The sequence below is a fragment of the Podarcis vaucheri genome, assembly GCF_965113315.1.
Source record: "Podarcis vaucheri genome assembly, chromosome: 13".
NCBI classification, from domain to species: Eukaryota; Metazoa; Chordata; class Lepidosauria; order Squamata; family Lacertidae; genus Podarcis; species Podarcis vaucheri.
The window spans coordinates 53,923,609-53,939,564 of NC_138751.1; the positions used below are offsets into that span (position 1 = coordinate 53,923,609).

Consider the following 15,956-nt stretch of genomic DNA (forward strand, 5'->3'; position numbering starts at 1 on the left):
GCAAGTTTTAATGTGGCCTCAATTTCACACACAAATTGTTATCTGTCGCATTTGATCACATTTTTCCTTGCTAAAATATTGAACAGAAGCGCAACAAATGTACTTAATTAGGAAATCTGATTTTAAATTATTTCTCTCTCTCTTCAATAACTCCATCTTCTTCCACACTCATTTCTATTGTTCAGTATGGACTCTTTTACCATCTGGGAACTAAACATGAAGGATTTTAAATATTGCAGTAAATAAATAAGGGTGGTATTCATTCAAGTTCTACTCAGAATAGACCTATTGAAATTAATGAACCTAACTTAGCCATGTTCATTAACTTCAATGGGTCTACTCAGAAATAAACTTACAGTGGTGCCCCGCAAGACGAATGCCTCGCAAGACGGAAAACCCGCTAGACGAAAGGGTTTTCCGTTTTTGAGCTGCTTCGCAAGACGATTTTCCCTATGGGCTTGCTTTGCAAGACGAAAACGTCTTGCGAGTGTTCCGATTTTTTTTTTGCTCCCCCCCTTTTCTAAGCCGCTAAGCAGCTAATAGCCTTTTAGCCGCTAATCTGCTAAGCCTTTAATAGCCGCTAAGCCTTTAATAGCCGCTAAACCGCTAACAGCGCTAATCCGCTAATAGGGTTGCTTCGCAAGACAAAAAAACCGCTAGACGAAGAGACTCGCGGAACGGATTAATTTCGTCTTGCGAGGCACCACTGTAGTTGAATACCATCCTATGTACAATCAAACTTTCCATGGGTGAGGAGCACCTTTATAGAAGAACAGAGCAGGAAGTGAATTTTTAGTTTATTATATTATGTTTATTTATCTCTGTGTACACCCAGAAGTGTACTGAAGTGATGTATAATAATAAAAAATGAAATATATAAACAATTTCATTGATCAATGCAAATACTGTTTCCCCCCTGTTGTCCATTCCACACCTTTTATTGAATTCTGTGGTCTCCAATAGAGGACCACCATATTTGACCTTAACAGATGAGGGGAAACATACAAAGGGGCCCATGCTGAACAAGAAATCAACCTCACCAACGACAGCATTATCTCCCCGTGACCTTTGACGTCATGGTTTGTACAGCGTTGTTGTTTACAGAAATACAATAGACTTTGAAAGCTACAGATTTCTTCTCCAGTGACTAATGATTTTCTGTGGTTTGTACTGTCTCACGAAATGACTTGAAAGCTGTAACATTTCGTTTATAACTTTTGTGGGTTTGTTTTCCTTTAGAGGGCAAGCAGATAAGTTTACGTATTTGCATGCTTGTGGTAAGATCTGAGGTGGGGAAATTCCATCTGCATTTGTAAACGCACCCGTGATCACTTTCTGGGGCGGTGACCCTGGCCTTAATCTGGAGTGGCTCCTGGGACCTGGTGTGAGCCAACTGAGAGCAGCGACTATACTTCTATGGAATAACAATGTCGTGCAAATGGCCAATTACCAAGAAAATTCAACACGAACATATTAAGCTCTGAAATAGGAAGCTTTCCCCAAAATGAGGAGATTGGGGAAAAGGAAGCTGAAAGGCAAAGTCAAAAGGGTCAAATCACTCTAAAAATCACTGGGAATAGCATCTGGTGTGCGGCTGCACCAGTGTTTAGGTTGGCCCTAAGATTTGGACCACAAAGGGGAGTCTTCCTGTGACAGAAGGAGAACAGAAGGCCCAAAGTCTTACCAGTTATGGTATGCAATTTGTAAGAGTTGCTTCTAATCGATATGAGAATACTGTCTGTATGAAAGCCTAATTTTATTGTCCCATAAGACTGAACACAGGATGCTCCAGATTTTCTGTTACAGGGAACCAGGCAGAGGGCCTTCTCGGTAGTGGCGCCCTCCCTGTGGAACGCCCTCCCACCAGATGTCAAAGAGAACAACAACTACCAGGCTTTTAGAAGACATCTGAAGGCAGCCCTGTTTCGGGAAGCTTTTAATGTTTAATGTATTATAGTATTTTAATATTCTTTTGGAAGCCGCCCAGAGTGGCTGGGGAAGCCCAGCCAGATGGGCAGGGTATAAATAATAAATTATTATTATTATTATTATTATTATTATTATTATTATTATTATTATTATTATTATTATTATTATTTCTGAGGAGCCACACTAAGTTGCATGACAAACACTCACAGAAATCACCTAATAGGTCATTTAGCCTGCTTCCTGACCCTAGGCTATCTTCATTTCGCAGAAATCTGAATTATTTCACTTCTACTCCTTTCCTACTTGTGCCAAACAAGCACCCCTGCTTCCCTAGCTTGCGTTCAACCACAGGCCCCAAACCATGCCTCCTCCTGTTCATATTCCGCCTTAGAAAGATGCTTACCTTTCTCAAACGCGCCGCCCCAGTTCCTGAGCGGATTGCTTCCATTAGTGCCTGCCTTGCATCCCCTGGGCTGTCTGCTCTTGGACTTGCAATGTACCTAGGAGTTTTCATTGTCACTTGAGGTGGTGGAGGAGGAGGCGGCGGCGGTGGGAGCAGCTGATTCCCCCGTTGCTCTGTTGTAGAGGCCTCTCTGTTTTGCAAGGCCGCTTCTGATTTTTGGAAACTCTGAAGCTCTTCAGAAGCAGATGAAGAGATCTACCATGGAGAAAAATGAAGTTGGGGGGAGGTTATAGTAGGATTAAAGGAACAATGATACTGGGTGCATACTGTTAACACACCTCCCCAGCCTCCAAGCTGTGTGAGATTCCAGGTGTTCCAGGGTCCACGTTTCCTTTTGGGAATGAGGCACAGCGGAGACGGGGGTGTCTTTAGGATATATGGTTTATTTACAGATATATACAACCTGAGCCTACGATGGAGGGGTTCGGAGGATCAACACCCCAAGAGGTTCTTGCTTAAGGTTACCAGATGTCCCCGTTTCGCAGGGACAGTCCCCGGATTTATAAATCAGCTCCCATACAAAATCTATTGAAGTTGAAAAGGGTCCCCGGATTCATTGAAAAAAATCTGGTGACCTTATTTTTGCTTCTCCCACAGCCACAGCCTGGGATTCAATCAAAAATCAGCCATGGCTTTCTCTCTGCCTTTTCAACCTATGGCTTTTCATCTCACAGCAAACCCTGCACTCAAACTCTAGCTTTGTCTAAGAGCTGGAGGAGGAATCCTACCCATTTGTCCTCTGTCACAGAGCCCTGTCTCTTTTGCTCTATTAATGGCCCATCACTTTTCCTTTGTTTTCTTAATGCCCAACACCTGAACACAGGAAGCTAGCCTGGCTTATGTTTTAACACTTGCTGTATCCATGGCTTTGAAGGGTCTGGCACGCACAAACTCATAATGATATTTTAATCTCTTCCCTTCTGGTTAATTTTGCCTTGTTCCATAGATGTAAACCTTGTGACAGCTCTAATTTCCCTAGTAAATCACAGAATTGTAGAGTTGGAAGGGACTTCCAAGCATCATCTAGTCTAACTCCCTGCAACACAGGAACATCTGTTCCCCTCTCACATCATTTAAAGGAACTGATGATTAAGATTTGGCCTTGAAGCAGGCTCAGAAATTCAATCCTGATTTATTTGTTTGAACTGTGGGATCCTGGAATTTATTTTGGCACATAAGGCGAAAATGTTGCCAATTGGCCACTAAGTTAGGTTGGAAATGACAACAAGGAGTTTGGAATTAACATGATTTATTAGCCTTCCCCGGAAGCATTATCAGAAACTAGTAACGGTGATAATTACTCTGTGCCTTCAAACTTTGCTTGATTTTATTTTTTATCTCAAAAAAGTATCATTTGAATCCTATTTTAAAAGGGAAAAAGGACTACGCAAATCAATGAGGCTTTCTTCCAGAATAATTAGATTTTTAAACAGATAGGTAGCCGTGTTGGTCTGCCATAGTCAAAATAAAGAAATTCCTTCCAGTAGCACCTTAAAAAAGGTGCTACTGGAAGGAATTTCTTTATTTAGATTTTTAAAGTGCATACACTGCATTTCACTCTCAAACTGCAGTCATCCAAATTAAAAATTAAATATTCATGCAATGGTTGACAGAAGCATAAGTACTGAGTTCTTCCTCAGTTTATAATTGCTAGATGCCATATCTGGGCAGCTCTATTTCCTATACTGCAAAGGCAGAGTGCAGGAACTGCTGAAGTCTCAGACCACTCTCAGGTGCCAACCGTAGATGATTTCCTCTCAGTAGCTGTAGGACAACCAACTTATACGAACAGAACAAAGGAACGTAAGTGATTACTTTTTACCAGGTTTGCACATCTAGCCTCGTGTTGCACACTGACTGAGAGCAGCTATCCAGTCTCAGCTAGAGGTCGTTCATGTTTTCTACCACAGAGCTAATGTCCCATCCCTCAAAAACGTTTAGATTGAATTTTAAGGAAATATATATAAGGAAATATTTTAAGGAAGCTGCTAGAGGTACTACTCTGTCAGTGAATCATAAGTGATACATTTTGCTAGGAACATACATGGCTCCCAGTACGTTTCTGAACACAATTCAAAGTGTTGGTGCTGACCTTTAAAGACCTAAACGGCCTTGGTCCAGTATACCTGAAGGAGTGTCTCCACCCCCATCATTCTGCCCGGACACTGAGGTCCAGCGCTGAGGGCCCTCTGGTGGTTCCCTCACTGCGAGAAGCAAAGCTACAGGGAACCAGGCAGAGGGCCTTCTCGGTAGTGGCACCCGCCTTGTGGAACGCCCTCCCATCAGAAGTCAAAGACATAAACAACTACCTGACATTTAGAAGACATCTGAAGGCAGTCCTGTTTAGGGAAGCTTTTAATCTTTAATAGACTATTGTATTTTAATGTTCTGTTGGAAGCCACCCAGAGTGGCTGGGGAAACCCAGCCAGATGGGATGGATATAAATAAATGATGATGATGATGATGATGATGACGACATGTCTACTCTGGCTTATTTTTTTACTTACGGTTTGCTAATTGAAGCAGAGCTTCATCTATAGCATTTCCAGGACAGGGATGACATAGTGCGAAGGATGAACAAGCTACTGAAAAGATGCAAGGTCTCTGTTCTTACCTTTCTCAACTTTGAGGCTCCACTGTGACCTCTAATGGCTGCCAGAAGAGCAGAGCGCTCATTCTCTTGTTCTGTGATCCGTGCCTTCTTCTGAGGTCCATTCGCCATGCTGGGTGAAATCTAGCATGTGACAAAACAGATATAAACAATTTATTTCTACCTAGTTAGGAAACAAGGTAATTTGAGCATCCGGAATGTCACTCAGTTGGAAGTTGGCTTACCTGACTTTGGCCTTTATCCAGCCTGAGTACACTGAAAATTAAATGGGATTTGTAGGAGCAGGCCTTATTTATCAGAGATGGAAAAATCAATCTTGCCATCTGTATTATGTTAAACTAGATCTTATTACTTTTAATGAGTACAGGATTAGTTTCATACCATATGCCATTCATAATTAGCTTCAATAGACACTTCTGCACTTTCTGCTGCTTTAAAGAAGCGAAACATTAAGTTGCACAAAAACACACACAGTGCAGAAGTGATAGTAGCCTGGTGAAGCACCTTGCCACTATATATTTTTTAAAAATTAGAAACACCAACTGTTATAAAACAGACTGATGCCTGCTAAGGTTGAAAGGCAGGGCTCACTATTTAATTAATAATAATAATAATAATAATAATAATAATAATAATAATTTATTTCTACCCCGCCCATCCGGCTGGGTTTTCCCAGCCACTCTACTTTTAAGAAGTCTAAGAGCTGTTCCTGATGTTACAAGAAACTTCATGCATCCAGTAAGAGGCATTTCCTATAACATCCAGATATGCTTTCAGCTAAGTTTTTTTGGTTTTTTTTTTTACCTTTCGGAGATTTTCTCTTCCTCCTGCATTCTGGATGGCTTCCATTAAAGCACTGTGTAGAGACGTATCTTTTGGAAGTGGCTTCTGGATGACTGGCTTAAACTTCTTCTTTGGCCCAAAAACTTTATTATCACCTCCCACATCAGACTCTACCCTTTTGCTTTCACCACATGCACTGCCAAGTTTTTCATCTTTTTCTGAAACTACATGATTAACAATAGTTGTTCCATCAAACTCTGATGGTCTACTGTTGATAGGATGCCCCTCGGCTGACTTCACAGAAGAGCTGGAAGTGATGGGAGATGAGAAATTGCTGGATGATCTAAGGAAGAAGGGACAGTGAGCCTCATCTCTTTGCTCCCTCCTTTGATTAAATATAGAAGGTGTCTCTCTAACAACTACATTTTCTATTGAACCCCATCTGGGCTTCTCTCCTGTGAGACCACCATCTTTAGAAGGTATTGTGGTAAATGGCTCCCTGTAGCAATGAGCGCTATTTCTTATCTTGGAATGAGCACCAAGTGGTAGAGTGCTGGATGCATTTTGGCTGCAACTGAAGATATCTACGTAAGATTTTTTTGTTTCTGCTGGCTGCATTTCTACTGGGCAGGTTTTGGCCAAAATAATGCACCTTTTGGGAAGTGGTTCTGTTTCAGTTTTTCCCACTTCTCCATCCCTCATCTCTTCTACTTTGTCATGCCTTTCTTGATTGGTTTTAAACTGGAGTGGATCGATGCATTTTGCAATGGCAGAGGCTACATAATGGCTGGATGTTCTTCTTTGGGGCTTCTGAAATGGGAGCTCCATCTTATCTGTCTTGACCACTGGAGTCGTTAGCATTTTAACTGAAGACTGTGTGGCATAAATGGGTGGCTTCCCCCCGCAAGGTCCAACATTATTGTCAACTGTCCTGGAACCAGCTAGTGGTGCTGTTGCTGCCTTCAGACTTGCAAGGGAGTCAGGCTTTGTTTCACCTATTTTACTGAGGGGTTTGAAATTGGTGATGACTGCTGGCTTGGTGGGAAAGCCTACTGGAGACTCCCCCAACGGTGTTTTCAGAGAATTTGATCTCCAGTATGCTTTGGCTCTCCCAGTGAGAGTTTCCTCTGGTTCACTTGAAGTCGTATTTACTGTGACCTTTTTTATACTACCAGCATTTGGAGCCACCATGTTGCCCAATTCATCTATTTTAATGGCACCAGTAGAAAGGGAGGCATCTCTGTCAAAATATTTCACTTCAGGTTTGGGAGGTACAACTTTAAAGGTGGTCAGACCTATTTTAGGTTCATAGTTTGTGGTTCCATTGCGAACACGGTAACACCATAAAGATGGTGTAGAGATACTTTGCTGCTCATCTGGGTCTTTTGTTGATGCATATCTGAATTCCAATTCAGATTTTATTTTGGTATTACCTTCCTTGGTATTATCCTCTTTCGATTGTTTTACTTTCTCCTTTGTTCTATTTCTTTCACTCATAACAGTAAAGTTGGAAGAAATCACTTTGGATCTTTCAGACTCAGTACCATTTTTTGTGAGGATTTCCAGGGACGCATCCTTCATCTTCGTTTTTTCACAGGAAGGTGTGTGTGTCTCCGATATATATATCTGCTCTTTCTCAGTTTGGCGTCCAAACTCTTCTTTAGGTGACTGTTGTTGTGATAAGCTCTTGGATAAATTGGAGGATATACTATCTACAGATCCCTCGCTCAAAGAACCAGCATTATTCTTTTCATTAGTAAGCTTCCCTCGGAGAATGGAATCAGCTGAAATATGTTCATTAGCCCCTGACTCAGAAAACAAAGGTTCTCCTTCCTCTCTAGTGGGGTGGATTATAATGTCAGTTTCGGGAATTTCATCTATTATCGTCACTGGCACAGGAACTGGAACATCTTGGGCAGTCTCAGCGTCCCGTGAAAAAGGGAGGGGTGAGCCATTTGTCTCACTAGATACAGATCCGCTTTCAGAATCGTCCTGCATACTCTCCATGGCTGCAAAGAATACCAACAACATCTTTCAAAACTATGAACCATGACATTATCCCAAAATATTATCACAGTCAGGGGATAATAAACCAAGGGATTTTAACAGCAGCACCCCTTATATTACAAACTCCAGCTGCAATAGCTGCTTCAGATGCAGTGTAGAGGGTTGTGGTTAGAAAATAAATATAATAAAATCTCCACTGGGTGTGTTGAGTTGGTTGTATTATATGAACACATCCATAATCTTGTAAGCACTTTTTAATTTATACACATTCATGCTAAACATTTGCCAATATGTCTTTTGCTTACTGTGCAGTGTATCCCAGCAAATGGAGCCACACTGATATCTGGTGAATCATGAAAATGTACTATGAGAATGTGCCAGCTACAGAGTTTACATTACTGGGTAGTGAGTATAAAACAGAGAACATAGTCCTCATGAAAGCAAATTGTGTGTATTATGCATTTGCACATTATGTTTTCCCTGATATCAACACATAGAAAATTATTGATAATAATTTATAAACTAGAAAATACAGCATTCCTCAAGCAGGCCGTGAGACACATTTGTGAGACGCTATTAGAGAAAATTCCACTTGTCTGAAACATATAAAATACTGAATATCTATTCTAGTAACTGAATAGGAATGATACTGTAGTCCTCTCCCCCCAGCTCTGTATAAGATATATTTTTTGTAATCACCAGATAAAACAATAAGAGTATGCTCTCTCCATCAATGCTGTAGATAACTAGACTTGTTTTTAAAACAGCAACAATCTGCTGAACTGAATTTATTCAGCATATAGTTCCATGAAAAGTATGATAACAGAAAATCTGCGTAGCCGGTACTACTGGATTTATTAGTTATTCTTAATTTAGTATCAAGGGCTACTCAACATCCTTTCAATGTAATGACCAAAGTAAATAACAATATTAAGAAATTCATGGGCTTGTTTCAGTTTTTCACTATACCCTCATAATATTTAGTAACAGATTGTTGTTGTAATGGTTCTAGGGGTTGCTCATGCGTAAGCCTGTGCCAACACCTGGCGGGGTTGCCTGAGTGAACCTTTTCTGTCCGGACAGCCACTCACCCGTGGCTGTCTCAATCGTTGGCAGAATCCGTCAGTGGGCGTTTCTTAAACTTCTTCCAGCAAAGAAGTTCTTTGACGCCCAGTCTCCTCCTACTCTCCCTGCGCGGAAGCCTTCTGCGCAAGGAGGGCGTAGGCAGCGGAGGACCCTTCCTCTCCCCGCTGGTCCCTGGCAAGGAGTCATGTGACCGCCTCTCTGATTCCCCCCCCATCTGCCCCCCTTCTCCACTGGAGCTGAGCTGATTCCCTTCCCCAGAAGATGGGCTGCCTCTCCCAATCCCGGGACGCTCTCTGGGATCCCTCTGGAGCTTGCTCTCTCCCTCCGGCACTGATGGCAGTTCCCTGACAGTTGTCTACTGTGAATAACCTCCCACAACAGTGTCCCAAAAAGGTAAGACAATTTGGCAATGGAAGCTGAACAATCTGATATGCTGCTACTAGATAGAGCCTGAGTATGAGATCTGTCCCACCTCTATGGAGTTTCCCAGTTTGACTGCTCTCTCATCTGCCTAACTGATGGATTGTCACCATTTGCCTTTTCCCTGCAAATTTAAACTTCAACCTACCCATTAGGTCTTTGTCCAATGCAGCCAAGGTCTGAGTAGCTATGAACACATCTGCGTTTTCAAACTTAGCTTCCATCATTTCGTCCTCATCCCTGCTACTGACAACAAAAGAAAAGAAAAGGAATGAAAAGGTTGTTCCTTTTTTCTATTGATACTGCATAACCAAATTTAATCACAGATAGGTAGCCGTGTTGGTCTGCCATAGTCAAAATAAAAAAATTCCTTCCAGTAGCACCTTAAAGACCAACTAGGTTAGTTCTTGGTATGAGCTTTCGTGTGCATGCACACTTCTTCAGATACACTGAAACAGAAGTTGCCAGATCCTTCTATATAGTGAGAAGGTGGGGAGGGGTATTACTCAGAAGGGTGGTGGGAATGGGAGATTGGCAGATAGCTGAGATGAGCCTGTTGACGACTCTTAACGACTTACAGGAAAGACCCCTTACCCCTTGCCTTTTCCTGTAAGACCTATTACAGTCTCCATGGTTTTAAGTTTGGTAATGAGTTGCAATTCAGCAGCTTCTCTTTCCAGTCTATGCTTGAAATAAGGTCATTAATAGAACGTGAAAGAAAACACTGATGAAAGCTTATGCAAATCAGTTGTTAAAAACATGATCTGTGGCTAGAATCTGCATCGGTGCACCTCATTAGCAATCTGCCTTGCTACCTCAACAAGATCCCATCAACCTAAGTGACATTTTCACTTATGCAATATTGGTTTCCTTTACAAGATCACTGGGATCATTCAAGTTCAGCAGAACAATAAAAAGCCATATAAATACTAACATTATTAGATGCCATTTGCCACCAAAACTGTTATGCTCCACAGAAGATATAACAGAACTTGAGTGCTGTGGTTGAAGCAATGCAGAATACATGTGTCAGATAACCCATCTCTATATGTTTGGTAAATAATTATGTCACACAGTGAACCTTTGTTCCAGAAGAGCCACAACTCGAACGAGGCAAATGGACATGGCTGCGACTGCACCTGCTCTAATCCTTCTCCCAGTGCTGCCGCTGCTTCCACCCCTTTGGAGCAGAAACTTGAGGGTTATTTTCAACAGCAAGCCAAATGAGAGGAGGGCTTTGAGTTGACTGTGTTCCAAAAGCAAATGGGCCTTGAGGAGCAACTCTTGACTTTTTTTTTTGCAGGAGGACAAGGAGGTTAACAAGATAGAAAATTAGTTTGCAAAAGACTAGCACAGTGGTGCCTCGCAAGACGAAAAGAATCCATTCCACGAGTCTCTTCGTCTTGCGGTTTTTTCGTCTTGCGAAGCAAGCCCATTGAAGGATTAGCGGATTAGCGCTATTAGCGGATTAGCGGGTTTAGCGGATCAGCTGATAAGCGGCTTAGCGGATCAGCTGCTAAACGGCTTAGCGGATCAGCTGTTAAGTGGCTTAGCGGCTTAGGATCAGCTGATAAGCGGCTTAGCGGCTTGGGGAAAAGGGGGGGGAGGAAAAAAACCCGCAGGAACTCGCAAGACATTTTCGTCTTGTAAAGCAAGCTCATAAGAAATTCGTTTTGCGAAGCACCTCCAAAACGGAAAACCCTTTCGTCTAGCAGGTTTTTCGTCTTGCGGGGCACCACTGCATAAGCAGACGTCACTCCTCTAAATTGCCTCACAGACGAGACCTACCTTTGGGAAACGATTCCAGACTCATCACTACTGGAGAATGCATTCCTTACAGAGCCCGTCTGTTCAACATACATGGACTCCATCTCGGTCAAGGTCTCCTGGGCCCCAATGGACTTGTCTCTTGACCTCACGCTGTCATTCTGAGACTCCAATGAGACAACATCAGAGGGGGAACTCATAACACCTGAATCCTCTGTGGTGTCCTCTGAGGTGAAGCAGCTGCTAACAGAGATTGTGTCCTCTGTTTCTGACAGTTCCAGAGCTACATCTTCCATGCTAGAAATATCACGCGAAAGGTGTAAATTGCCTAGACGAAACATGGCAAAAACAGTTAAAATACCATTTGTCACTCTTTTGAAATAAATAACACATTTAAAAAGCCCCTCCTCCCCTGTTTATCAGAATGCACCACAATGTGGCTTTTTTCTTTTCTTTTCTTGTGGGCAGTGAATAGAATGGTAAATACTCTATGGTGAAATGTCAGATTTCCAAGTACTTAAAAGACTGCTCTGCACCTGCCTCTTACATGAAAAATTCAGTGAATTTGAATAAAAATGGCAGAATTCTGTTGGACTGACCAGGAATAAATGAAATACTTCAGAAATAGTATATACAGTGAAACAATAGTGGTTATGTATTTAATATAGATAACTGTTATATCTTAATAAAAAATGCCCAGCAAGGGCAAAAAAAGAGGATAAACTGGGGTGCAGCTGCTCTATATGTCAAAAAGAACACAAGAGACCCAAATTTAGGAAATTAATATGAACAATATCTTTGATAGAATCACTGTGGGTGGAAGCAGCAGACCCCTTCAAAATAATTTTGTACTGGAATATTCCAGTGTCCCCTTGACCAAAATATGGAGGGGGATCTCAAGATGGAGAAAGAACTGAGGGACACAGCCAAAGGTCGAAAAAATTGTAAAAATGTGTGATCAACAAACCCTCACACTGACTGGGTAAATGTATAGTCAGGATATGACAATGAGTTTTTATTTCTAGATTTGACAAATGTACATTTGGCTGACAAAAAGGGGAGTCAACCTTTGACTTAATCCTGAGTGGTGCTCAGAACTTAAGATAAGATATAAACTGTCAGACTACTTGGGAACGTGATGTTCTTAGCTTGAAATATATATATGAGTGAAAAGCTGTCCAGAAGTCAATATGGTCACATTTAAATTGAAAAAAAGAATTAAAAAGCAAATGAAAAAGAAAGAGGAAACTATTAGAACCAACATTTTTTATTCAAATAGCAGGAAACCAGATAAAGGGAGTCAAACTGTAAAATGATTATGTGGTGATTTACAGTAATTCTTTGAATCAGCCTTCACTGCTGAAGATGTTCGATAGATATTCATGCCTCAACTAGTAATTTTGCAACGAGCATCTGACAAACTTCATCAAACAAGAGATGATGTTCTAGAGCTAAATTGGTGAAACACAAATGAGCAGGTCACTGGGTCTTTATGGCAAACATCTCAAGAGTTCTTAAAGAGATCAACTCTCTGAATTGAGCTTGAATTCTGATAAGGGTAGGTGGTTCCCATGTCCAGGAGAATAGTCAACTGCATGTACTGGACAGGATGGCACCCCCTCTGAAGGAGGATGCTTGCAGCCTGGGGAGACTCCTTGACCCATCCCTGTCACTAGATGCCTAAGGGACCTCTGTGGCCAGGAGTGCGTTTTCCTAGCTCTGGATGGTGCGCCAGCTCCTTTCACTAATCCATACAGTATTTATTGATGTTTCAATATGGTTTTTATGGATATATTGGTTTATTTTGCTTAATAGGTTCTTTTCTGCCTTGTTATTTCCTTTATGAGAGGGTGGTTTAATAAATTTGTAAATAAAGTTTAAAAACCCCCAAATGTTTAACCATTTGAGTGATCCTCCCATTGAAATCCGCACCAATTGAAAGTGTTCAGTTTTGAACATGCTTTGTCAATAAGCAACAATCTGAACCACACTTACCTAGAAGTAAATGGGACACAGAACACAGAGGGACTTACTTTTGAATAAATGTGCACAGGATGGTTCAAGGATGCTTTACAGGGCAATCCTATCTACTCAGAAGTAATTGCCATTGAGTTCAAAGGGACTTATTCCCAGTTAATTGGGGCTAGGATTGCAGTCTTGATTTCTTTTATTTTAAGATGAATTTGGACATACAGGATCAGATGCAAAACTTTTTAGCTTTCGTTTAAAACAATATAAAACTGAAAAACTTTGCAAAGAACATCACAACCACCAGCTCTGAAAGCATAAATCTATTGAAGTGTACATTTCAGCATTTTGTACATTTACTGAAATGAATCAAGTTTTTAACGGAACAATAGGTTTTCAGCAGTGAAGGCACTGTTGTATTTAAGCTACGTGTGCCTGTTAACTTAGATAAAGATCATTACAAGTTTCTACAGAACCTCAGCAAGCTTGTTGCAAAGAAACAAGTAGATTATAAAGGAAAATGGGTTGGGTATTTTTTAAGAAAACATTTATTTTGGAGGCAGGTGACAGGGAGTAATGACTATTGAAATAAAGAAATCTCACAGTGAACATGTTTTTCAAATTGAGTTTTTTTCCTGTTTTGGAATACTCAAAATGAGTTCACAGAACTTTAGCCTAATGGTTGCCATCAATTTGAGTTGAATTAATTTTATAATGAAATGATTTTAGAATGTTGTACTATTTTATTGTTGTTAGCTGCCCGGCTTCGGCTGGGGAGGGCAGGATATAAATAAAATTTATTATTATTATTATTATTATTATTATTATTATTATTATTATTATTATTAATGTGTTTAGGGCATGCATTTGTTACATATCCAAAGTTTAAACTTTGAGTAAAGTGTTTGGAGATACCTGCATCTTTGTCAGTGAAATATTAAATAAAATTAAAGCACAGGTCTCCTTGATTGAGACCATGCAGTACCCATTATGCACAAAACTCAATTTCTGGCAGCACAATCAGTAAAACTTAAAAGGTTACAAATCACAATGAAAGCTCTGCAAATTCCAAAATTAATGACTGTGGGTGCTGCTAAAGGTTCCTGGCACTGCCTAGAATTTGGGAGGCAATGAGAAATCGCCCAATTTCCAGCACTACTACTATTGTGTGCCCCCACCAAATTAAAATCAAGTTACATATGATTTGTTTATTTATTTATGACATGTGAGTGCCGACCCATAACATAAAGTCATCTGGGTGATTTACAATAAATAAGTAAAACACCATTTAAACAAAAAGTAAAATATAGTATTATCAAATCAAATGCAACACATACAAATAATAAAGAAAAAGATTCAGAACAGCACCTATACAAACAGAGATAAAAGGCAGAGAATACATAACCACCCGTATTACAAGTAGAAAACATGATCAGAAAAAAAACCCATGCTAAAATTATAAACAAGACTTTCTAGCCATTTAAAAAAATAAAATGCACGAAGGCCAGAAGAGATACAATAGCGGAGCAGGAAAGTACATAAAGTAGACAGTCGTTTTTTAATAAATGCACAATGCATTACATGCTAATGTTCATTGCTGTGTTTATAAAACCTAATGGCTCTCTCTGTTTCCATTAAAATGTCAGAGCAAAGGATGATTTGCAGCGCTATTATCTATGCAGCCTCTTGAAGTAGCAACCTAAAAAGGGGGTGGGACAGCTCTGGGACAGCTTCCCAGAATGGCAGTGTTGCTCTTTATAATCTAACAAATTTATAAAAAATATGACAGCTGCATCTATGAACTTACATTTATTATCTTAGCTTTCAGATATATTTAGTAACTGTATTGACTCCCCTCTTGTTGAAATCACGGCAGAAGCTGTATCAAGAAATGGTAGCGTTGGAAGTGTGCATAACTTAAAGGTCAGTAAGGATGAATTGACATTGCAATGAAAAACCTTTTACCCCAATTCCTTACTGCAGCCGCTTCTCCTCATACAGTGGTGGGCAAACAGTTTGGCAAGCGTTCCACAGATTCAAGTGTGAGATAGTGCCATTCTAGTGCATGACATCTTATCCACAGTTAATGCATCTGAAGGAGCGTCTCCACCCCCCATCATTCAGTCCGGACATGGAGGTCCAGTTTCAAGGGCCTTCTGGCAGCTCCCTCACTGCAAGAAGCGAGATTACAGGGAACCAGGCAGAGGGCCTTCTCGGTGGTGGCGCCCGTCCTGTGGAACGCCCTCCCACCAGATGTCAAGGAAATAAACAATCTGACTTTTAGAAAACATCTGAAGGCAGCCCTGTATAGGGAAGTCCTTAATGTTTGATCTTTTATTGTGTTTTTAATGCTCTGTTGGGAGCCGCCCAGAGTGGCTGGGGAAACCCAACCAGATGGGCGGGGTATAAATAATAAATAATAAATTGCTGTTGCTGCTGCTGAGAGTAACAACAACAAAAATCCAACAAATTAGCAGTTGTGTCACTGACTGGAAATTAAGATAGGAACCTTAGCTAATGGGGTGTGTGCCCAGTTCCAGCTGAAGTGAGGGGACCATTCCTTCTCACCTGCCTAGGGAGCCAGAGTAGGGATGATTTAATCTATTCTATTTACTTCTGGCCAGGAGGGCTTAAGTGCCCTCAGGCCAGGTAGCTCATGTAAAGGCTATTGTAGGAAGAATCCTAGAAGACCTGCTCCCTGCCTTGCAGGCCTTTTTCCACCTGGACTGACTCCAGCTACAAAAGTTGAGGCTGAAGATACTCGTTTAGCAGGGTTTGTTGCTGTTGTTGTTGTTTTTTGGGGTTATCTTTATTTTTAGATGTTATGATTTATGTGGAACTTGTGCAATTTGGTTGTGTGCTTTTTATGTGCTTTATTGTTTTTGACTACTTTTGTTATATTTGTCATTAAAGTTAATCTTT

The 15,956-nt window shown here is 40.8% G+C and overlaps 1 protein-coding gene across 8 annotated transcripts in view; it reads right to left on the reverse strand.

Annotated features, from left to right (window-relative positions):
* COBL (cordon-bleu WH2 repeat protein) overlaps positions 1-15,956 on the reverse strand; it is a 206,859-nt gene that overhangs the window by 101,390 nt on the left and 89,513 nt on the right. For 7 of the 8 annotated variants that reach the window (XR_014212795.1, XM_082194696.1, XM_082194700.1 and 4 more), the window contains 5 exons: positions 11,088-11,394; positions 9,448-9,545; positions 5,808-7,795; positions 5,007-5,126; positions 2,333-2,587 (listed from right to left, as the gene is read on the reverse strand). Coding sequence is in view for 7 of the 8 variants with exons in the window: in XM_082194696.1 (XP_082050822.1) it covers positions 2,333-2,587; positions 5,007-5,126; positions 5,808-7,795; positions 9,448-9,545; positions 11,088-11,394 (2,768 nt within the window). In the remaining variant the exon portion in view is untranslated. The remainder of the gene's footprint in view (positions 1-2,332; positions 2,588-5,006; positions 5,127-5,807; positions 7,796-9,447; positions 9,546-11,087; positions 11,395-15,956) is intronic. The other variant, XM_082194698.1, reaches the window with a different exon arrangement.